The following is a 25,686-nucleotide window of genomic DNA, read 5'->3' as shown; positions in this document are numbered from 1 at the left end:
TGTTATCGGTGACGTTCTTCATGCTGCCTTGTGCGGAGAGTATAACAGGAAAAGTGACGGGAGGTTGGCAACCATAGATATAAACGACTCTTGTCTAGAGAATTTTTCATACCAGCCAATCACCCAAAGGGTGTGCAGCACCTGAAAAACAGCATCAGGTGCGGCAGTGAAAGGTCTCGAGGGAATAATCCCCCCCCCCTTTTCTGTAAAATAAGGCGCACTATCTCTACCAGAAATGGAAAATAAATCCATCCGAGATGACGGCACAGGGAATTGAATTACCTCATGACACAATTCCTTATTATTCCACTTTAAAACGTGTATGACGTCGTCATCATATAAAGTGAACTCATATGAACGGCCGAGATGGAGTTTGAAGACATCATCATCATCAACGGCGCAACAACCGGTCTAGGCCTACCTTAACAAGGAACTCTTGATATGCCGGTTTTGCGCCGAGGTCCACCAATTCGATATCCCGAAAAGCTGTCTGGCGTCCTGACCTACCCAGGGTTGCTCCTATAGACTTTTCAGGCTAGATCATCCTCATCCATACGGATTAAGTGACCCGCCCACCATAACCTATTGAGCTGGATTTTATCCACAACCTGATGGTCATGGTATCGCTCATAAATTTGGCGTATCAGGGAATATTTTGAATTTTTTAGCTGCGTAAAAGTGGAGAAACCTGCGCAGACAGTTTCTCACACATGATGAACACTAAACCTTTATACCCGAAGCGGCGATCCTTCGGTATTCCGACTTGCTGCTGGTGCTTGAAGCGCACTAAATCGCTACCGATATGGCTTCCCATCTGGTTAGCAAAAAAGTTTCACCCCTAGATAGGACAAAAGTTTCACTCCTAGTAGCGCTAGACTAATCAGCTATTCTAGATAAATTACAAGGTCAATTGCTGGGCAGGCTGAGATTGGAGATCAAAATACCTACAATAATTTTGTAGAGATACAGTTGGGTTTTGGTAAACTTTCAAGACACATTTGCGAGCTCGGCTTCAATTTTGGTTGAAGTAAACTTATTTCATGTTAGGTGCGTCCCAAAATCCCCTTTGCTACCAAGCTAGATCACTTCAGCCCTTTCCTAATCCGCCAAAAATATCTAGAAACAATTCGCGACACCATCTTATTTCTAGTCAGTAACTCAGTTTTTGAAACCGCGAAATTATTATTAAGCATGGCCTGCATTCTGAATCTTTCTTTCTATTTGCTACACATCACAAATGTAAGTCAAAATTCTTTCAGGTTTCTGTTGTAAATAGAGCTATTTATATTTCAAATGCAGTCGACTGTAATGACCCAAAACGACGATTATTCGTTCCACGTCATACACTTTTAAAACTAACTTTTAACACGCTTGTTCAATCCTGTCGTACGGTTATTTGCAAATAAAACAATTTAATAAATATTCAATAAATAAATAAATAAATTACTTCGACATATTAGCCTAGACTTAATTTTGCACTAGAACATGCCCGTAAGCCGTTGCATGAGGCCAGCAGGTTTCTTTTTTTTACTATGAGATAAATCTTCCTTAGCCTTGGCATTCAATTCTGCATTTGTTGGACTATCATCCTCGTCAGCTTCTTCCTCTTCTTCTTCATCATCATCATCGTCGTCATCGCTTTCAGCCTCTTCAGCAATTGCTTCAGTTTCCTCCTTCTCGTCGTCACTGTCACTAGCCAAGGCAGTAATTAAGCCACTTTCATCGTCATCATCGTCTTCCTCTGAAATTAGTTCTCCCACGATTTCTAGAAGATCGTCATCCTCCTCTGCTTTTGGTTTTTTCGTCGTGGCGGCTTTTGGAGGTGGAGCAGAAACCGCATCTTGGTGTACAACCGCCGAAACTACAGGAGCTGCAGTTGAAACAGTTGCTGGCATTACATTCACTACTACGACTGGGACTTTCTCCATAGTTTCAGCGTCTTTTTCACCGTTTGGTTCTATTTCATTTTCTTCAACTGGAGCCTCAGCAATGACAACGTTAGCAGCTTCTAATGCAGCTAACTTTTGCGTGTCATCTGAAACGACAATTAAACCCTCATCTTCAGCACTGTCATCAGATAATGTTGGAGTGGTAACTTCCGGCTTCATTTCTGCATTGCTCATTTCCATGGGAACGCTAGCAACAGCAGGCGGTATATTGCCAGCGAAACTTTGAGTATCCTTGATTTCGTTTGTTATTTCGGCTTCAGGTAGCGACTCGGCTACGACTTCCGGCATAGGACTTGATTCCGCCATGACAGCAGGTACTTCGGTTATAACGGAAGCACTCAATGGTTGTTGGACGACCGCAGGTTGCTCGACAATCTCTGATACTACAGGATTTGCTGCTGGTACATCTTGAACTACTGGAACCGATGTAACATTCGTCTTTTTCTTGGTATCTTCCTCTTCATCATCGAAAATACCAGCTAAAATATCTTCTCCGAAAACAACGAATTCATCAAATTCCTCATCACTGGATGGAGCGTTGTTTGCTGCATCGTCCTTCTCATCATCATCATCATCATCCAGTCCCAAAATATCATCATCACCATCATCTGCATCATCATCATCATCATCATCATCGTCGTCATCATCATCATCGTCGTCATCATCATCATCTCCACCTGAAAATTAATAAAGTAATTAGTGAGTAAATTGCATCTTTAATTTGGTATCCAAAAAAGGATCACAAAGTGCTACTAATGACCATGTGTTCAATAATAGCAATTTTTTAAATTGATCGAAATATATAACTCCTCATAGACAGCCCAAAGTCCTTTGACAGAGAAGGAGGGAAAAGCCACTATAGTCTGAATGACCTTGTAACACCTACGCTTCCAGGGAATAGGTCGAACAAACTCCACAAGTGCTAAAAGTACTTACCATGAAAACGGGAATAGAGTACCCCGCTTACGCAGCGACTCTGCTGTGAGCTAGGCGGTTTAGAATTGACTCAAAATACTCCCTGCTTATCATAAAAGTGTCACTGGTGGCCAACTTGCAATTCTCATATTTCCTTATATATGAGAAGCAACTATCAAGCTTCGAAATTAGATTTATCTTTCGGTTATCACATTTTGTTTTCGTTAACGGTTTATGCCTGGATTATGTAATATACGAATACTGCACGACAGCGGTATCGAGGCTTCCCAGCATATTTGCTTGCTCCAAAATTATCAACGGCGCAACAACCGATATCCGGTCTAGGCCTGCCTTAATAAGGAACTCCAGACACCTCGGTTTTACGCCGAGGTCCATCAATGCGATATCCCTGAAAGCTCAGGCAGATAAGACAAATTTTCAACGGTCTTAAAGTTGTAGTCTCTTATCTTCATTATTTTCATTTGACCAGCGCGATTCGATGTTGTTCGTTCTTTTGGTTTCAGTGCTGACGTTGCCACCATGTACTTCGTCTTGCCTTCATTAATGTGTAGCCCAAAATCTCGCGCCGCCTGCTAGATCTGGATAAAGGTAGACTGTACATCTCGGGTTGTCCTTCCCATGATGCTTGCTCCAATATTGAAATTTTAATAGTTACGCAACAACGATGACTTCCAAGTAAAAGGAGGATTTCTGGGCAACTCAATACAATCCAGGAGAAGCTTTTTAAAGGTGACGCTGTGATGGGTGATCTGAATGCCAAGGTGGACCTTGATAATACCCTAATCGAATGTTATGGAGAAACATAGTCTTTGGGATCATTATGACAATGAAGAGGAGTTCGTGGCTTTCTACAGCTTCCATCGCCTCATCAGTACGAGTACAAGTTCTGTCATAAGGTCATTTGGCTTTTAACTGACCACAACATATCTAACTAGATCGACAATATTCCGATCAGCAGTAGATTTAGAAGTTGTTTCAGGGTGGGCCAATAAAAAAAATGATATCTGATACCGCATCATGAAAGAGCTCGCAGGTAGTCGCAAGTCTATTGATGGTCCTATGGAGAACATTATCCGTCAACCACACCGATAAAGCGCAGCAGTTCTTAATCACGGTTCTTAACCGTATTGTATCCGGCGAAGTTTTGCTTCTCCTAGATGAAATGACTAGTCAGCGTAACATTCGAATATAGACTGTCCAGCTGTGGGTTTCTGCTCTTGATTCTTTTGCACTGATCATATAAACACCCTTCAGTCATTCTCCACTTCACCTGCTCTTTTTCGATTTCGAGAAAGCTTTCGCTTCTAATTATCGATGACGTCCCTATGTATGTGCTTCCTTTCTCACAAAGTCATGGATGTTGGCCTAATAACTCTTGATTTGAAAATGAACCAGTTTCAGTCCGATTGTTCATCGCACTTTTCTCATTCTCATTAATGATAGAATATATAATGACTTGTTGTAAGTAGTTTGGACAATAGCCAAAAGACCACCTAGTTAGTCAGAGTTAACCTAGAAGGTAGAGCTATCCCAAGAATCTAAAAACTAAGCGAAATTGATGGTGGAACCGCCCCGTTGGCACCCGGTTGCCCTTCTCTGTTTTAGCTAGGCTCAGGAATGGGCCATTCAGTCCCTCATGTGTCATTTACCAAAATTTCACATGTCTTTTAACCGATGCGTGAGAGCGCATCGGAAGCTAAAAGCAAACGGGAAATATCGCGTGAACCTAACACATGAAGCTAAAACTGGAAATGAAAAAAGGAGCTAACCGCTCATGTAGAACTGTGAAACTCGAGACCCGAGCGCTGCAACAAAGAAGAAAGATCCACGACGAATCACATCGTCAGTCGATGTTTCTTTTGCCTCCCATGTTTCACAGGCGCGGCCTTTTAAGGCTCCCTCCCTTCCTTAATGTCCTCAACTATGGAGATATGACGGGGTTTCTCATTCACAGGACATATCTCAATGTGTTTAACAATAAACTGGAATGCTTAAGTTAAAGGATGCATTTCATCCTCGTTGCGGCCAACAAGTAGATCACTAACGATGGTCTGATGTCCCTTCCTTACCTGAGGATGGGTCAATGGAGAGCAGACTACAGATTGATTTGCCGGTTTCTTCGTCTGCAACGGCATATACATGAAAGATTTCAGAAACTTGCCAGCATCTGAATTTCTGGCACCTGAATTTCTGGTTTGTCTAGACCGCCCTGTTTACGCAAAGTGTGATCCCTGTCAAATGTATGATGCGACTACCAGTAAAGCAGGACATACACCACAGCCGGTAATTACAATGATCAATCGCCCCTTAACTTCGTCTCCCTGATAGGAACAAAGAAAACCTTCCAAAACTCTTCGAACACTGAACAAAACAACGAGCAACTGCTTCACATTAATTCGGAAGAAAAGCTTAAAAGCCATTTGGTAATACACAGCAGGGCATGTACATGAGTTAACCTCGGAATTCATGGATAAAGCAACAGCAAAAAGAAGCCACACGGTAGAAACCGTACGTTTGTTTATCGTGCTATAAAACTATTTGAGGACACTAGTGATGTAAAAGACCGTCAAAAATCGGGAAGAGAGTACGTGTAAAGCAAGCCACAAAAACGTAAACCAAATATCATGTCCCGTGAAAAAGGAATATCGAAAAATTCAATGTCTCGCATAATCAACGAAAACTTAGAACTAACAGCTTACAAAAGATGTACGGAACATTTGCTGACAGTTGACGTAATGAAAATTAGGATGGTAAAATGCAAAAGGCCTTTGCAAGACTACGCAGGACACAAGCGTCAAATGATCTTCTTTTCTGACGAAAACAAAATAGCCATAGAGTAGTCAGTTACTAAGTAGAGCGACAGAGTTTAATCGCAATCATCAAAAGAATCTTCAAAGAAAGCACCAAGAGTTTAAAGAAGTCGCTACTCTTCCTCGGTGATGGTTTGGTGGGGTCTAAGCTAAGATAGTGTCACCAGCACCCCATTCGGCAAAAAGGGGTGAAAACATCGGCAACAGTAAACCAAGCAAATATTGTGGAAACCATTTCTAAACCTCTCAGTCAACCTCTTTTCAAAAACCAGCATTGCAAGTTGCAACAGGATCCTGCGCCTGTGTAAAAAACTCGCTCAACTCAAACCTGGCTCCAAAACAACTTGCCTCGTTTTATTTCTATAGAAAATTGTCCTTCCGGTATTCCAGATACCATCCATTGGACTAAAAATTATGATTAGTTATAGAGAGCATGGGGTGCTCAAAAAGATCGGAAAAATCCTCTTCTTGTCACCTTATGTGAAATACGAGTACTACAAACAACTAGGCCAAAATGTCGACATCTTTATAAATATTCAGTTACAATTCAAACACTTGATAATATCTTAAGAAGGAAGGAACATTTAAACTCAAGAGCTCTAAAAGCACCAACTAACTAACCAATTTGAACTCAACCAAAAAGTGAAAAGACATGCTAAAAGTCTTTTTACTTCTTGGTTGAGTTCAAATTAGTCATTGCAAAAATGCCGTCAATTTATTTGCCCACATGCCACAAATAGGACAAATTTATAATAGAACAAATATTGAATCACTCTTGTGGTTATTGAATTGCTAAATTGCATGGAACGAAATATAGTTGTCGTGAATTTCTACGTTAACAACGCTGATTTATCAAATATTTGCAAAGTAGCGCAACTAACGCCGGTTGAGAAGAAGAGTAAATAAAATGAAAAACTTTAGGTTAATTTGACTTCTACTAGTTGATTTTAAAAAGTGTCTACAACTTAAAAAATTCCGTAAACTCAATATATCCCAAGTTATTCCCAGGTGCCAACTAAAAAGCGGCCGGAGTTTTCTTATCAGAGTCGGGATTCTGGATAAGAAATATTGATCGCTAGTTCTCATGAACCACTCTTGATATGTTAAAAGCGAATTCGCTCTCAAATTTGCCAACCTAAAACTCAAATCATTTCCTGATGGCCCTGTATTTGTATGTATTTAGGATTGTTTCTATGTTACCTCATTAAAGCTTGCATACGCGATCCGGTCTGCCAGTCAGTTACGCCTGGACTGTCCATCAGTTCATCTCTGGTCGTGAAAGGCGTTGAGACGTAAAGTTGGCTGCCTGTACAACCCAAACTTATAGGCCAGTTGAATCCCACACACGACGGTTAATTGCGGACTCAACAGGCATAACTAACAGGTCGGTCGAATGGTATATGGCAAGCTTAAGAGATAGAAAAACTTCGTAAATTACTACCGTACTACCCTTGGACATATCTACCTACCCTAACTTCCAATAAAGTTATTTTTCTTAGGGACAACATTGTGAATTTCTTCGAACTTCAAGTTGCCTTCGCTTTACTGATGATACCTTCGTATTCCCTTTAGCTCTAATGCGATATCCGGATAAAGATTTGTCCTTAATTGCCCTTACAATACTATTGGCGGAGGATAACAAATCAGCAATTTTTCGAATTTTTTCCTGCCCCTATTTTACAGCTACCTAGCTAGACAATTCAGTGTACTGCCATTAATGCAAATAGGAGCAGATAAGAAGAGTGCAATCGCCAGTTAGATTGAAAACCTTGCGTCCATGGCGGACTACTCTGAGATTTTAACTCGATATAAGAAGTGATATTTTGCGCAGAAAGATGTAGTAGAATGATGTTGTAGAAAGATCTAGATTGAAAGCCAGCCTGCTCTCTGTCGATTAAGCTTTCGATATGTTTTTTAACGCTTTAGTTATTCAATGCTCAAATGCGTTACGATTCCGTTTACAAATGTTCATGCCTTTCCACCTTGGCTTAGTTACTCATGCGCTACTGAAACAACATTAACTATATCTTCGGTCAGCATCCTCATCAAAAAATTCACTTCGGCCTGGTTTAGGTCTGAACTTACGACGAATTTCACTTCAATATAATTCGCACTCATGTCGTGTTTGCTATTATAAATATATCAATGGAGCCATTACCATCTACTTTCGGTCACACTGCTCCCAAGGCAGAGGTGAAGCAGCGTCTGATGAGTTGCCTCTGCCCTGAATGAAACCGTCAGACAGCTTTTTGGATACCTTCTGCGACATTTGGAATTATCGTAAATCTACTTCCCTTGAAAGGGGTGCACAAGGATACGTCTTTGTGCAGTCATACAAAATCACAATCACTGAGAGGTGATTACCAACGGGCCACGTACCCTTTGAGATTAGGTTCTATAATTTTCCACATTTGCCAAAAATTGGTAATATATTTGAAGATAATGTTGTACTTTTTTTTTGTCCGAGATTAAATTCAGATAGGTGGGGGTTGAAAGATCCTTGAAGATTAGTACTGTATTATCGCGGAAAATATTACAGAAGAAAATTCGAGGTTGAACTCCTTCAGTTCCTCGTAAAAGTATCAACAATATCGTACATGCCGGAAGTGTTTGCGATGCATCCACATATTTGTAAGCACTCTGTGCGCGAGATAAAGGAGCGGAGTGAAATGAAGTTCATTACAGGAAATTGTATGGGGCAATGCACAATAGCTAGAATTTGCAACGTCGCACGCATAAAAGTTAGGAAAATTAAATTTTTGAAAGGACAAGCGGATGAAATTTTGTCTACTTGGAACGAACTTCGCCGACTTGAAATATTCATTCTGCATTGCATTTGTAAGCAAGTTGCAGCTCACTTCGCACGTTTGTGGAGGTTTGGAGCGTTGGTTGCGGCGAGCGGCAAACATGTAGAGGCGTCTTAATACTAGCCAAGTTTCCAAGCGAGTTCTTGATTGCAGCAAGATTGGACGTCCTTGGACAAATTGCGGTTGCAACAAGATTGCATGTCTGTAGGCTAGTTGCGTTTAACCGATTAGGTTACAGCAATCGCAACTGGCCCCCAGACAGGGCAAAAAGTTTGGTTGACAAGTTGGTTCCATGTCTGTGGCTAGTGTAACGCAATTGCAAGCGACGACGATGTTTGATACGCAAAATCAAGGTATACATTTGTAAATGCTTGGAATTTGCAGCAAGCGGCAAACGACTCAGGTTGTCAACCTTTATTTGTGACCGCGCGGTTTCTGATCTCTAAGGGTACCCAGAATTGGGTAGTACAAGCTGTGGCAAGCATATCTGACAAGGGCCGTGGAGTAATATTGCCAAACATCTTTCTCTAACACATTTTTTTTGGGAACAGGGAACTATAACTATACAAACAACAGCGAACACAATCAGCAAAACTACTATCTGTGAAACACCCGAAAACGTCGAAGCAGTACACCACACCATTGTTAAGACTCCGTTAGAAGAGTTAGAATTAGTGCCTTCACCAATTGCAGGGCCCTGGGGAGTAAATCCGAGCGTGCGGTAAAAATTAAAATTATGTGGTCCTTCATATTACCCTTTGGAAAGAACTTCAGGTCCGAGGGAGAAAAACTCCCGAAATAATATGAAGTACTGAAAATTGAAACAAAGGAAATTCGCAGGAGAATTATTTCTTGTTTGAGAATATAATACAATAGTCGCTAGCACAACAATCCAATTTGTGTCTTAGAACACTTAATTCAAGACTGTAAATATATCCCAGGAAGCAATGGTTTAACTCGAACTTTTCCAGATTTTGAGCGAAACAGTAAAACAAACACTGTTGCGTAAAGTACATCGGGGAAGCCTTCGGTAGAAACGACACTTCCACGATATACCAACTGATCAACACCTTCAATGTTCTGCTCATTATTGCAGATAGGAAGAAGGCGATGGCCTATAAAACTGAAAAATTTGGCTTGTTGGAATTTGCCTTCACTCTGACTCTACTTGCCCTCTTTTCCAAATCCAGAGCCACCTGGCTAAAGCCCATGATTCGGTGAGTAAGCAAGCAGACTAAATTAAAATAAAGATTAAATCAGCGTGGTCGAGGTATTTGGGATACAAATGCCATAGTTCGTTGAAGCCGGACACATCACCGATAATAAGAAGAAGTAATATTGATGACAAAATACAATCCTGGTGGACCCCACTTTCGACTTCAAATTTCTGATAGATTTTACCTCAATGAGCGGACGACCTTTTGCATCATCGTATGCCACTCGGATAATGATTGATTTGACTTCTCTTTGAAGAAGAAATCCGTATCCACATGTTACGGTGACTAGCCATTTCATTCACAAAAGGCGGAACTCACCGGATGTGATACAATTGAAAACCGTGGTAAAGTATTCTATTCACTCCTTTAGCTTCTCGTAATCATGAATGAAGAGTTGACCGTGAGCGTCCCTCCAAGAACCATCGAGACTGCCTGCCAGTTGTTTCGTCAAACTGTATATGGTTATGAAATCATTACTAGTTTTAGCAACATTTTCTTCCCTGATCAGTGCAATAATAAATTTCCTTTTGTCATTGCGTACACTTCCGGGGATTTCGGACAGCGTCGTTTCAATCCCTTGCTATCATGAATCCGCTTCCATAATTCCACAGCCGGCTACTTCTTGTGACACCCTTCGGGACGCGATCTATGACCCAAATAGCTTCCCGGAAAAAAACAATGTTCATCAATATTCTCCGGTAGATTATTCCAAGCGTTTTCTGTCAGATCGATGTTGAACTTGCGTAGTTGCAGCTCTTCAGCCTTACCAGAAGCGGCAGACGCAAGCGGAGAAAAGTAACCATTAGATGATGATCCCTTTCGTCTCTTGTTACGTATGTCTAGGAGACAACGTTACCGGGCAGTTAAAGCGCAACTGTCCTTATTGCAAGCTCTGCGTGTCACCGATAATGAGAGATGGAAGCTACAAAGATCCACAAATCTCTCACCATTGTCGTTACGGTCGCCAAGACTCTACTGTTTCCCCTGCACACGACCGAGCAAGGTATTGTTAGAGCCTACGTTGGCATTCAATCACTTATTAAATTACAATGCCACCTTTGAGAAACCTCTCCTAGACTGTATGCAATTGCTAAAAGAAAACCTTCCCTTCAGCTGTATTAAAGGTAACACTGTACCATGGAAATATTCATCTTTCTGGACCAGAATCTCGCAGTCAGTATCTTGTCCGAAACTGGCGCCCAAGTAACCAGAACGGGGCATACAATTGCCGTTAGCATTAGTCCAACAGCGGATTCAAGCATATTTCCGTCAGATCTTCCGGAATACTCTCCAGAATCCAATCATCTACTCTTACATAACCCCGTAATATCCTGCCTGTTGCGTTATTCAATATCGGAGAGCTTACGCACATTCCAAAAATCAATTTGTGTTCTGATACGATAAACAAAGGCTGTTACTGCTACATCTGTCCTTATATCCACTTTCGCGAGTTACTGACATTCAAAGTCTTGAATTTTCACAGAAGCCTCAACTTTGACCTATTATAATTTTATTAGTTGTCCGATTTCCGCCGAACTTAGCAGGATCATGTTCTAGTTATAGCGTACATTGCTGCAACTTCATGAGTCTACGATGAACTTAAGGGGAGTTTTACAGCCAATTACTTAAAATTATAGTAATATACTTTTATTTACTTTATTTGAACAGATATCGGTATGGAGGGTGTTTCCGAGCCTAAGCACTATATAGTGGCGGCCTCTTGAGGTTTTTCAAATTTTTCGGTTGGGTAGTTTGTAAGAATGTGTCCGTGAAAGAAATGATAACTTTCGACCCGCAACCCACCTATCCAACAAATATCAGAGACCTTTCATTTCATACCCCACATTACTATATTTGGTAAAAAAAAGTGTACACTCCCCTTAAATTTAACGTAGAATGATGTAATTCTTTTGGAACCACAATCATCTTTTTTCGAGAACGACCGGTTAATCCGCCAGTGATGGTTAAATGGTTCATCAGTTTGACTTCAGTCAGAATCACCAAATTATGGCAAATTGATCGTGTGTGACTGATGAATATTAAAATTTTAAATAGAATCTGTCAGCCTGGCTGGATAAGTTAAGTTAATCAAAAGCAGTTGTAATTGTAGGTAAATATGACTAAATATGATTTCCGAATGGTTCGGATGTTGAAATCCGTGCGACAATAATTGCTCTTTGTCGTTTTGTTTATACTAAACATGTCAGTCTATCAGTTATTCATCAGTCCATTTTCGATGAATTGACCTATGGCAGATTGATGAAATATTGATCATGGAAGGTACATCCTAGAAAGCAGTCTCAGACATTTAACTTGTCGGCAAGGCAATTGTTCGTGGGTGTTTCTATGCATTGGCACTATAGCTCGGAATACTATTCGTCTCTGCGCGTACCAATAAACCGTTTTCTTTTGTTTTTATAAATCATGCTTAGCTAGATTTGAGATCAGTAGTCTAAAATGCGTGAAAGTTTAGTTATGGATGGTGACGGTTCAAAATGTCAACAACGACAAGTGTGATTCTGTAGAACCACTTTATGTCACTCATCCTATGGTGAAGTCAAAAATATAAAGCATCAAATAGGATATATAACTTCCGATGGAAGGTTCTGTTTTTTCATGGACCAAAAAATGCCTGCTACGAATCACGAGTTACCTCTCATACGAAGATTAGATCTGCCGTTGTGAATGATGAAACCTGATTACAGTAGTCCCACCCATATGGGTGTGGGATATAGAAAAAAGAACTATAAATTACAATCTACGCTTAAATAAATTCTAAAGAACCAATTATTGACATATAGCTGATATAATGTTAACATATCAAAGTTCAAGAGGGACCGGTCACTGCGAAATCTGCATTCTTATAAAGATTCTTTCACGATTTGTTTGGTTTGGTTTTATCATCTTTGCTTTCGGTTTTGTTCGAAGATTTTCCATTAGGAATTTATCAGTTACAGCTTTCCTATAAAGTGTTTTTTAACTATTTCCTGACATTTTATATGCTTATAATCTCAGTTAATTCCAGTTCGGAAAAACATTTGATCAAAAAAAAACGATAAAATTGTGAGCCTTCATTATAGCTATGTGAAGGAAAAATCTTGTTATAATTTTCATGATTTTGTCAGAAGGGAAGAAATATTTGATCAATAAAAATAGTGAAAACAATCAACGCCTATTACCCGACTTTCAGGCACTAAGCAAGCGTGTGTCATGTCACACTCCTTTTTTCTTTGTTTTTAATCGAAACTATATATTTAGTGATTTGGAAGATATAGATTCAATTTCGCGGGCAGACTTATCAAGTGGCGGGCAAAAAGGTGATTATAAGAATTTCTAAAAAGATTTCAGGGTATCTACATGCATCTCTTATTTTGATGCAACGCTATGTAAATTATAAACCTTTAGCACCAAGAAAAATATAATTCCACGACCGCCTATTATCTAAACTAACACTAGATATCTAAATCCTAAATTCTCATTTCTTACCGAATCCGAAAACATCGTCATCGTCGTCATCATTTGAAGGTTTCACCGCGTTATCAGTATTTGATTGTTTCGCTACTTCATTGTCATCAACTTTCATAGGATCGGCATCAGCTGAAAAAAAAAAAAATTAAAAGTATAAAAACTAGTAAAGGTTGGCTCATCTATGTACAAACCTTCTGCAATGGGTTTCGAAGCTGCAAAGGCGATGATGATCAGAATAAGCAAAAGTTCGAACAGAAAACTCAACTTCATTTTTAGTGATCTGTAATGATAACGAAAAAATCATAAATTATCACCGGTAATCTAGGTCTAGTGCCTTTGTATCAACTTTTTTTACCATTTTAACAACCAATAAAATTATTTAGCAACTGTTTAATTTTACCAAACTAAAGAATCTGAAAGACCAAGGAAGAGCATACATAATATGAGGTTAGTAAGGAGAAAATCAAGTACAGTTAATGGTAACCATCATTAACTTTAAAGTACCAACTATATCACTAAGTGATGTTTCTTGGAACTAAGATCAGAAAATTACCACGAAACTGGTCTTCTCACTTAAATTCTTATTGTGTAATTGGAGCCCGTTAAAGTCAGTTCACTGGGCTTTCTTGTTTATTTGTTTTGATATTCATTTGCGGCAAGAGTTAAACGACCTTCGGCTCAGCTTTTTTCCAAATGTTACAAGACCTAGTACCGAAAAGTAAATTAGCCAATGTTAAGTCACAAGCCGGCTATTGCCTGTCACTTTCTCTGTAATGTATGACCAATGCCATAATGTGAAGCCAGAATACTCATATGAATTTCAAATAATAGAAACAAACAAAGGCACGTAGGCAGACTTTCACTAGATTCCATCATGTTGGAATCCATCAATGAATGTAATCAGATGCAAAATGTAACCATTAATGGAAAGTAATAGCCATTAAACGGTAGTTTCCAGATGCCGAAAGACATCACAGTATGAGCACGTCGTTAATTGTCCACCATATTTTACTATGAAATTCCTCTTTTGATGATTGATATCAGCGACTCAATGAAACGTAGCGTGAAATTGGTTTTAAAGTCATATGAATTAATTAATTAAATGAGTAATCAATTGTTCTACAATTAGAGGAATGTGGGGCATTTGTAAAACTGGGCAGCAAAACTCAAACATAACGGGAGACATTAATCCTAAAAATAATCCTGGGAATAGTTTACACATTTTACCACGCTACAATTTTAACGCTTCCCGGCGAAATTTATTTGGATGCCTTCAAGTAATGGTAAGCATAAACCTTAATTAGCAAGTAAGAGAAGGTTCTGAATGGCAAACATCAGTGTATCCAGTTAAAGGATATTTAGCATATTTTACATGTTTTTAAAACTATTCTGTGCATTACTTGTACACATAAAAATTTTGAAATTAGTAATTCATTCACGAGAAGAAATAAAATGAAATGTAATTAAATGAAAAAAGCAGTTCAATTCGTAATAGATAGTAAAGTAGTAGCAATATGAGCTCCAGACCGATGAAATATAAAGAAAATTGCTAAAAAATCAGTTTCGCCTCAGAATTCAGACTTATTAAAACTACATCCTCTGGAGTCTTTCTCCGCGAACAACGGATGACCCTGGAAATTTTCAAATCAATGTTTAACTGACAACTTAGATATTCCTCTGATTTAATAAGTAAAACAGATTGGAACTTGCAGATTTGCTGTCATTTTTCATTTGAGGAGATTTTTCATTAGCTTCATTTTCTCTACTTCGATTTGGATGACAGGGAAATATCAAGGGGTAACACCACTGTAGAATTTTCAGGAAAATGGATTTTCTAGAATAAGGTAACCAAATTTGATACCCTTAAAATAAATCTGAGCTGTTATCTAATCACAGCAAAGTATTTGGAAATTGTTACTTTTTGGGCGAAGACGCTATACTCGAGGAATACCGGCCAAAGGCATACCTTTTAATTTTTCAATTAATGAACTTGCATTCCAATATTTGCAAGAATTTTGGGAAGAACAGACTTTAGTTCTAAAAGTGATACCATCATCAACGGCGCAACAACCGATATCCCGGTTTTGGGGCGAGGTCCACCAATTCGCTACGCCTAAAAGCCGTCTGGCGTTCTAGCCTATGCCATTTCTCCATCTTAGGCAGGGTCTGCCTCGTCTCCTTTTTTTCTGATAACATATAGCCTTAAATTTGCAATTCTTTTTTTAAAAGAAGTAAATCTTTGTTCTATATATTTTACCCCCCTTTAGACAATCGGAATCGGGATTCGAAACCAGGACACGATATCGAGATCAATAAACTGACACCCAGCCTTTTCTGCGATCGCACTATCGTTGTCGTGTGTTACAATGAGTGCGAAAACGTCGTATGCAATGTGCCGGAGGTGTATGATAAAGAGACAACGACGTCCGGCTGAGGACAATCCGGTTGATGATTTAGACGTTAGTTGCAAGCTAAACTTGCAATTATAAACCTTATCACTGTTTTTCTTGTTATTTCAGAATACGTAAAGTGTAAAAAGTGCGATTTAGATGCGAAACTTCTCGAGACAATTCCTTGAGATTATGCTCCTAAGGTCTACTCAAGTGGCAGAAGGGTATGGTCGATTTCAATTCTGAATATGCAAGTCTTGAAAATGGATATCCGTCCCCAATTTATTATTGGGGAGATGTGTATTAGCACTTCGAGCAGTCTTTAACAGATGCGACAAAAGAGGGGCGCACCAATATAAAGTGGATGAGGAAACAAATGAAAAAAAACATTTGAATAAAAGAGTGCAAATTTGTTGTGTTGGGTTGGCAGACTAAGGGGGGACACTACATTAGGAGGTTTTCAGAATCGATTTTTTTTATTGCATAGATCGTTAACTTAGCTATCCCAGGACACACTGTAAAAATAGCAAAGCGTTCCTTTTTAATTAAGAATGGGAAATGTCTTCTATTCGAAAGGGAACTCTTCAAATGCGTTTTTCTCAAAATGATTTTTCTGGCATATGCGGGAATTCTAACTAAAAAAGTAATAAGCCGATCATTATGAAATTTGACTATAAGATTCTTCACAAAATTACGAAAAAAATATAAACCATTTGGGATGGATTCGTATTTCTAAGGGTGCTTTTTTGTATAATTAGTGAAAAAATCGGTAAAAATTTAATTTTTTCTTGAACCCCTGAAAAATTTTAAATTTTGATTATTTTCTCTCTTTATAAAATCAACGCCTCTAGGTACGACCTCCAGCGGGCTAAGCTAGCCTATCTTTGTTATGTTTGGCTTAAACTATTCAAGAACATTTTCAAGAGTTGTTCCAAATATGAATAATATAATATCCGAATTTGATTGAATCCCAATTAATTCATGCTACTAGAAAAGGTCTGTGAAAATAAGCATCACATAATCACCACTGCGGAATTTTCCTGTAATCGATTTTTTAATTGGTTAAAAAAATACTTTGAACTCTGGAGAATATGAAAAAATAAGGGAAATTTCGAAAAAAAAACAATTTTTTCAATAGAATTTTGAGTTTCTCCTATAAGGCTCCGCGGGGTTTTTCTCCAAACATAATTTTATAAAGTGTCACGCGGTGGAACAGTTTTCAGTATATTTGCTTCAAATTTTAACCCAATCTTCACAACACAATTTCGAAAAGTATGACGCATGGAATTTTTGATCTGTTCATTTTAGTTATTGTTATTGGACGGTCGAATTCGGTTTTTCTTGGTGAAAATTGAGTTACTTTAAACAAACAACCGCCAATTCCTTAAAAATCAATATATTTCAAATTCCGTACTATACTAATATAGATTAAAACAATTTTCTTCCTCTGTCTATCTTTAAAAAATCAACAGGCTTCAGGAGAATTGCTGCAATGGTGTCATCTTTACATACAAAAATTAACTCCTGTATACTAAAATATATGCTTAATAATCCACTTGTATTCCTCTACGTCCATTTCTTCTATCCAAAAAAAAATTCAAAAAAGCGCCTTCTTATGCCTTTTACAGTGGGATTATCACTTAATAGTGATAAAATTTGGTCAAATTTTCCATTTCTTTATGTCTGCATAAACGCCAAACATTTTAAATGCATTTTTCTCGAATCACAATTCTTAAGATTTTGCATAAAACAAGCTTGCAGTTTCCAACTTGTTAAAAAGGGCGCGTAGTATCACTGACAATTTTTTTGCTATATTCACTAACAATTCTGGTCATATTTTCAAAATATCACTCTAAAAAGAAACACGTACCATATTTTTGAACAATATTTAGTGTCTTTTCCGAATGAAATTTTTTTCTTTCAAATGGTTGTCATCTACACTTATGTAGATGATTCAATTTTTTTTTTCATTTCTCTAAAAATTCGAATCAGCTACAGTACTTAAATTTTGTTGAAGGAGTCCTAAGTTCGCCACCCACTTGATGGCGGAGCGGACCAGTTGATAAGCTATTTATATGTTGTGGTCCCCTCAGTCTTGGGCAAGCACCCAAGCTGTAAAATTCCCCATAATTTTTTTTACCTCAAGGTATGATTAATAATATAGCTGCATATAATTATCCTTCTATTTGACAAAAAGTAGCTTCATTTAAGTCGCCTACTGTGATATTACCCCAAAAACCTTCAAGAATAAAAGGTGAAACGGAATCGATGAACTGACTCCCAAGTGAATGAGGGAAATATTATACTATCATTGCGTATCTTCAGCCACTTTATAAAAGCAATTGGAAGTAACCAATTAATAGTAGGAGCTCCATAGGAAGATTTATTCTATATAAGGGTAAATATTCCCAATCTAAAGGTGCTGAGTCAATCAACATACGCTTAACACACTATGGCATCTACACCTTCACTAGCGCTTAAAAAAGCGAAACTGAACTAATGTGTTCGTTCGCAGAGAAAAACACACTCGCATTATTGTCCGTACATAATGTGTAAACTCAATTGCAAAGTCTTCCCAAGTCACCAGATTTAAACCAAATCGAGCATTTATGGGTCGAACTAGACAGGAAAATTCGGAAAAGAGGGATTAAAATCAAAAAGCCTTGATAGTAGAATTAGATGGCTTTTTCTGGGACGATATGTTCTCAGACCAGTTTCAGCATAACTAATTTCGAAATTTATTTGAACTTTCTTTAAAGTTGCTTTGCGGTTCTTCAACAATGTTCGAACCACAATCCGGTCCATTCCCTGCGAGGTTTTTCATTTGACCTTACAGCTCAACTATGGACTTGATCGGTCGCTCTCTCCTTCATGGATTGTTTTAACATATATAGAAACTGTATTCACATTTACCCCTTCTAATCGGGCAACCTCTCGATAACTATACCATTTGCCATCAATAATACCAAGAATGGCTCCTGCTGGAATATCAGCTTTTCTATCCATTATTGTCAATGTTACAATTTTACTACAACTTGAAGAAAACGGACCTTTTTTAAGCCACTAACATTTAAAACTGTTAAAATCTATTAATTTAGAAATTAATCTTAATGATGTCAGATGTTATGCAAAAATGTCAAAAGTTTTCACATTAAAAATCACTTGTTTTACCAACGTATGATAACGCTACAAACCGCGCACACAACAATCCTCTATTACGTTTTTATTCAGTAGCTCGTTTCACGTAAAGTAAAACATAACGGCACTTTTTCTAGTGTCAACAGGGAGTACAGAAGTGAGCAAATAATAAAAAGCTTTTGCGTACTATAAAAATATGGTTATCATAAAAATACATACGATTCAAAGACTATGTACACATTCAAAGTTCGCTTCTCCAAATATTCAATCAAAATATTTGCGGTAAACCATTTTACCGGCTCCACAAAAATATGCTCACTAGAGGCCGAATTCATCAACTCCCCCAAAATCCAAAGCTCCCCAACCTGCTGTTTTGCAAAATATATAGGTAGAATATTTCAATATAAATAAGTGGTCGTTTTTAGAAATTAGAATTTTCTTTCATTACATCTGAGGAATGTCCAGTGAAAAGTTCAAGCGAAAATATTCAGTGAAAATATCATGGGCAAATGTTAATTGGTTGCTGAGGTACATGCGTGTAATGGCGTGCAGGCAATATAATCCATAAATTTAAGCATGGTGGAAAATCACTTGAATTGGTTGGCCATTTCCGAAATTATTGTATCTTGATTACTACCTAGATATTGCTCTTAAAAATATAGGTCAGTTAAACCCTTTTTTGAAGTTTTGTGTAAAACAAACCCTATTTAAAATGAGCTGCCTGTTTGTCCGTCCGGCTCTCAGTCTATTTTTTTTTGTATGGATGGATGCGGAAATCTTATAAGAACGCTGCCGCGCCAGGTTACAGCAATGTACGGGATTCCCACCCAGTGAAACCACCTCCACTTTCTTCTTCTTCCTTCCCCACGGAACCGCCGCAAAGCATCACCTCGCGGGGATGATTGGCTTTAAGCGACAAAGCCTTCCGTTCTTCTTGCCCTGCTTGCGCGCCCCGTTTTTCCAAGTTCTGTGTGAATCCTTAAATCCTTTTGATTGCGCAGTTCATCGGACACCAATTTCCCTCCGACTTTCATTTCCCTAGTGTCCTGCAGGTTTATGCTGATTTTCAAAGAGTCTTCTTCTCCTCTCTGAGCAAAATCGTGGACAATAGAACATGCTATGCCCCCCCGGTGTGCAACCAAATTCAAGACAGAATGGAAAATCATTCAACCTGAATTGAGCACACGCTGCCTTACCTGAGATTCTTCTGAAGGCGCTGCACACCTTCAAGCGGTAAGTCATGTTTACTGTCCTCCGGTTCCTCTGACAAGCTAGTGCTTCTTCCAAAACTGACGCCGCGTTTAATAGTACAGGTCAAATCACTCCGGCCACAAGCAATTCGCAATTGTATCTTGGGCCTCCAATGTTAGGCATCATCCACACTAATAATATGATATACTGGTATTTGCCATTTTCTCACAGGCATACCCCAGGTGTCCCTTGAAATTGATTTTAGGGTTAACCATCACCCTTAGGTATTTGATAATCAGCTTTGAAGTGATGATGTGGCCACCAACTAATCGTATTCCTCTTCCTTTGGTTCGTAATTAAGACCGCCTCCGTCTTCTGTTCCCCAAGGTCACGCTTAACCGTCTCCAGCCACGCATTTATGGCGCGAATGGTTTCGTTAGCGTACATTTTAAAGCGTTCAGGTTGTCTCGTGATGACAACCACGGCAAAATTATTTGTGAAACATGGCCTGCTTTGGCATGGGAAAGACTCATTGTTCAACACATTTGAACATCTGACGCAACCTCCCCTCTTCCCGAGGCAATGAAGAAACTGTTGGTGGCCCTGCTGCCAAATAGTGATAAATAACCATGTGAGCCATCCTCCTACCTGTCACCTATTTGTTTACTGGATACTATGACAAAGATGCGAGAACGCATTATGTATATACAACAGGCATGTCGGACCAACAGTATACATTTCACGCTATATGCTCAAAGTGAATGTTAACAACTCAGGGGTCAATCTGGCAGAGACGCAACGGCAGATATAAGTAGACAAGATAATACGAAAAAAACAATGCTATCACCGCCCTAGATGTGAAACACATTCTGAACTCAGCATAATGGAAATATATCATATTATGACAACTACAAACCAGCTGAATATGCGCACGTATCATTAGGGACTATTCCGCTTATATGAAGCTCTTCTGTGACACTATCGTTAGGCCAGTTGAATATTTCGTAAGCGGGGCAGTACATCAGGGATCTGCTCTAGGCCCATAACTTTGGAATGCAATATACAAACATGTGTTTCAAATGAAACTCTTAGGGCAAAACAATTGCTTTGTTCACGACTTTGCGCTAATAATGAGCTGACAAACATCTTAACAATGTTACTTAGATATGTGAGACATTGATCAGGCCCATCAAAGTACAAATGGTATTACATGAGTAGGAGTTTTCGGAACACAAAACTAAGGCTAAACTACATAGTCAGTAGTCGCAAATTGAAGGAGCTTTAAGGTTCCGTGGGAAATAACATGTGGTGAAATCCAAACATACAAAATAACTCGGAGTTATGTAAAACCTTCGATGAAATTTCTCACTTGCGCGAGGGAAAAAGCGGGGAAAGTTTTAGCAGCTATAACTGACATGAACCTTGAAAAGCCCAAATCAGCGAAGATGTTACTGCTAGTGCGACTGTGTACATCCATTCTACTGTATTCAGGACCAGTTTGAATAAAAGCCAGTAAGGATAAAGCACCTCTAATCACAGCATAATTCGAACAACGTCCGTTGAAGTAGCATTCCTATTGATATTTAACTAAGGAGATGCAAGGGCTGTATGTTTGCAAGATACGAGGTGACCCTGATTCCGAGGAGCGGTGACGAAAGAGAAAAACGTACAAAACCAGCGTGTGGCAGGAACGCTGAGATAATTTTCACAACCTGATTCGAAATGCCCAGACAGACAATGTCCGACCATGGAGATGTCCGCCGATATTTACAGCGTACCGGACATCACGAATTAAATACAAAGACCCAGAGGGCGTACACACTCTCCATGCATCCATGCATGCAACCAGTAAGCTCGTCCCATGATATAATATCTATGAATAATTCCTTGGGACATAATGAGTGAGAAGTTGTATAAAATTAAAGTCCTATCTTGTGAGTTTTCATGCTTTACAACTCTATAGAAAAATTTCCTTACCTTCTCGAGGCGTTCTCATACGGACCATACACTCATAGACACTTTGATCGGTGAAAGTAGCAGTGGATATGTCGAACTTTAAAAGAAGATGACAATTGCATTAAAGTCCATTAAAAGAAGGTGAAAACTCCAAAAGTATACCAAGATGGCTGACACGGTTTAGAACAGCAGAGAGCAGTGCAGTCTTCTCGGAAATTTTAAAGCAGAGTTCAAAAACGTTTCGACAAATATTTTATAGTACTTCTTCTAATAGATACGTACGACAGTTGAAATCGTTCCCCTTATTTGTTACGGATACTGCCATTTCAACTACACACTCCGATTCGCAGGTTACATAAAAATATTTGCAGAGTCACCTAGTAAGAATTGAGAAGATGTTCAAATTCGAAATCTCATGTGAGCAAGACCGAATTTTGTTAGGTCGCTCTCGCCTTGAAGCAAAAAACCTGCGTTAAGGTTTCACTGAACGGAATACAGGTCCCTAACAGAACAGCGGAAAAAATGCCGGTATGCATTTGGACAGAGAACAGAGAGTGGAGGAAGCATATCGAAGGAAAAGCACAGAAGTGAAGTTGAAAAAACCATTCTAAGAAACCATTTCAAGTTATGCCTTGAAATATATACGTCTTTTTTACAAACTTGACATACGCGATCCAACTTTGAAGCTCAAGCAAGGGTCCTACGAACGATTTCCGGTGTCCTTAAAAAAGCGCAGAGATCATCTTTTCATCTTAAGTACACAGTCAAAACCCTACTCCAAAAATTAAACGATTTAGAAACTATATAGATAAATTCGAATGACTTCATGTATTCTGAACCATTGGTTAGGAATGTCCCATTGAATTGTGAGGTTTGAAAACTTTCTATGTAAAAAAGATGCATTAAAACGAATCAAAAAAACGCTTATAGCAAGAAAACCTTATTTAAGCCACCTTTTTTCAGGTTTTGTGTAAAACAAAGTCTTTTTAAAATCTGTTGGCTGTCTGTCTCTCCGTTCCAGACAATTTATTTCTCTTGCGTATTGTTGAAACTCAGCTAGAAAGAGCGATACTTTCGGTTAACTAATACATGGAAGCTTCATCTATTTAATCGACTATTTAGCTGTAACCTAGAATTTCACTTTGGCTACTGTCTGAGGAGCTAAAATGATTTCGAATATTAATGACTTGGTGGGGTTTGTGGAAGCTGTTAAGGTTTTTCTGTCTGCTCTCACTAAAGCAATTTTAAAAATTTGCAAGACAACTATATCTTCCCTCGATTAGGAGCTTGATATCTGATTGCCCTTTAACTTAGTTATAGATCTTAGGTTTCGGCCAGCAAATCAATAGCAATTATCAATGAAATAAAATGCTTAATCTCACAGATTATCGAACACGTTATATCTGCATTAATGACAATTCAAAGGTAACAAATAATTTCACCAAAGTAACGTTTTTTATCACTGGGTTGAACATCGCTCGTCCTATTGTTATAGGTCCTTAATACTACCTGTATACTCCATATGAAATTAGGACTATTCCATACCAACGTTCTGTGATTACTAATATACTAGTACTGAAAAGATCACACAAATTCCTTTAGGATTAGAGCGCAAAGACCCTTGTTCAAGTTACGACAAAAAAAGCTCTTCCTCACGTTGTATACCGACCAATGATCAAATTGTATGGTAACTAATACATTTCTGCGAATAATAGATCGAAAGAGCAAAATAAGAATATAGGAATGCATTTACTTTATTGCAGGGTAATTTGGGGAGGACAACCTATTCAAACTCCAAAAAATATGACCATAATTTCAAAACTAAGCAACGTCGAAGAAGAACTTACTTAATATTGAACATTTTTGAGTGGGTAAAGTTGATTGCCCAAATTCCATCATTTCATCAATTGAAATTACATAAATAAAAAAGAAAAGAGAATCCAAGCGAAAGTGGAAAGGAGAAATGGAAATAACAACAGATGAATTATTTATCGAATCATCTACTCAGTTAGATACGAATTTGAGCTGCATAACTCGATCTACCTTTAATCTGATGCGTGGATATTAAGAAACCATTCAAACTGCAAAGAATATCCTCGAAATTTCAACTGATCATAATTCGAATTGCAGACAATTCTTTTCCTCAATATAAATTTTGGCAGTTGATATTCTCAATGTTCAAATTATTCATGGTTGAAATCTCTCCCCTTAAATAAGTCTGACCAGGTAAACTACACGGTCTCTTTTTGGTATTATTTTTCCCTATTTGATTTTCCATGAGAATCTTTATTTTCATAGTCATCACACTAAGTGATAAGCCTCAAACAACGGGATATCGCAAAGGCAAAAAGAAACATCCATGACAAAACGAGATTCGAAACCGGAGTAATATGTGGTTCCTTATAAATCCAAATATATAACAAGTGGGGCTAAGAGAACCAGATCAATGGACTCCATAAATCTTTATGAATTCCCGCATCACCTATTATTACCAAAGTACAGTATAGTCGGCAGCGTAGGAAGAGCGCCAGATAAGCTAACTGCATTTTGTTTTAAATTCAACATTTTCTAAGAAACGCCTCTAGATTTTCTTCTTTAATGGTCCAAAGCAGGCCTTGGCCTCCAGGATAAAACCTCTTCAGTTGGCTCGATCCAAACACCGCGTCATACAGTTTACAAATATTAGAAATTTTTGTCTTGTGCATTACAATGCAATAACATAGATATGTGATTAGCACATTGGTTTCACCCTTTGTGAATTAATGCAGCTTTAAGGTCGTAGTAAGAAAAGAGTGAAAATTTAGTGTTAATTTTCGCACCACTTGTGAGTTCCAAAAAATATCGCAAAAAAATATTACGCTCAACTTGAAATTTCTATTGTCCAAATGATTTCAACGAGTGCCCCACACTACACCAACCGGTGCTTCTAGCCTGCATTTTAAATGCAAATTGTTTTCCCACTCCAGACTAAACAAATAGGGAGCTTACTTGCATGTCAAATGGAAAATAGAAAGAATTCCAATGCAAAACTGCAGAAATCTTTCAAAAATCACTAACAATAGTTCACACATCTCCTCATAACAACGCTAAAGATTTTGCAGAAGAAAAGCGGGGCTACTTTCGGGCATCGTAACACTTTTCAATCAGACCGTTTGTGAGATCAATTTCACTTTCTATACCAGCTAGGTACGGTATGAACAAACTGGTAACGGATGCTGGGTGCTCGGGCCAGTTTCCCGCGAACCTACAAAGATATACTCCAAGAATTACCTAATCTGCAACTTCTAGGAACTAAAACCAAAACTGCACAGCGGTAATTGTTATCACTCCACTTTCCACTCGGAAAACTGCACTGTTCAGAATATTCGCGATCCGATTCACTTGCTGCAGCCAGGTGAGGTTACGTGCGTCTTTAATCAAGGTTTACAGAAGAGTGAACTCCAACTACCGGAGTACATTTCTTACTTCCAGATACTTATCTGCTGGATGTCTTGGAGCCGAGCGACGCGCGCATCCAAAGTGTTAGGTATGGCAGGTATGGACGAAAGTAATGGAAGAGAAATTTTTTCAAGAAGTCAAGCTTTGATTTTTTATATTGTTTGCCATACCGCTAAGTTGTTACTTTCCGCTGAAAATGCGAACAAATTAATAATTCACTGTCGCTGTTGCCAAACAATAAATTGGAAAGCGCCAAAGCTCATATGCAAAGACGTACTCGATCACATACTTGAGTATTGGCTGTATCGCTTTTTCACATTCATTTCCAAATCAAAATGAACCCGGATTTCGTGGCCGTTTTGATCAAAATATCTTCCACGCTTAGC

At 38.6% G+C, this 25,686-nt stretch overlaps 1 protein-coding gene across 2 annotated transcripts; it reads right to left on the bottom strand.

Annotated features, from left to right (window-relative positions):
* Nucleotides 1-1,260: 1,260 nt before the first annotated feature.
* Nucleotides 1,261-25,321, bottom strand: LOC119650218 (histone-lysine N-methyltransferase SETD1B-like). 2 transcript variants are annotated; one of them, XM_038052788.1, is made up of 4 exons: nucleotides 25,133-25,321; nucleotides 13,379-13,467; nucleotides 13,206-13,316; nucleotides 1,261-2,626 (listed from the first exon to the last, which is right to left on the bottom strand). In XM_038052788.1, the coding sequence occupies exons 2-4, from the start codon at nucleotides 13,455-13,457 to the stop codon at nucleotides 1,479-1,481; spliced, it is 1,338 nt and encodes a 445-aa protein (XP_037908716.1). In that variant the 5' UTR covers nucleotides 13,458-13,467; nucleotides 25,133-25,321; the 3' UTR covers nucleotides 1,261-1,478. The 2 variants fall into 2 exon arrangements, with proteins under 2 accessions (XP_037908716.1, XP_037908717.1); XM_038052789.1 differs by lacking the exon at nucleotides 25,133-25,321 and adding an exon at nucleotides 21,884-21,942.
* Nucleotides 25,322-25,686: the final 365 nt, after the last annotated feature.

The sequence above is a fragment of the Hermetia illucens genome, chromosome 2 (assembly GCF_905115235.1).
Source record: "Hermetia illucens chromosome 2, iHerIll2.2.curated.20191125, whole genome shotgun sequence".
Taxonomy (NCBI): domain Eukaryota; kingdom Metazoa; phylum Arthropoda; class Insecta; order Diptera; family Stratiomyidae; genus Hermetia; species Hermetia illucens.
Note: the sequence above shows the minus strand (reverse complement) of the source record. Positions and strands in the feature narration are given on the sequence as shown.

Bases quoted from the DNA above. Each gene is read 5' to 3' on its own strand.
- LOC119650218 (XM_038052788.1), bottom strand. From the start codon at position 13,457: ATGAAGTTGAGTTTTCTGTTCGAACTTTTGCTTATTCTGATCATCATC. The intron at 13,317-13,378 runs GTTTGTACATAG...TTTTTTTTTCAG, and splicing joins TTCGAAACCCATTGCAGAAG to CTGATGCCGATCCTATGAAA. The intron at 2,627-13,205 runs GTAAGAAATGAG...ATTAATTTTCAG, and splicing joins TGACGATGTTTTCGGATTCG to GTGGAGATGATGATGATGAC.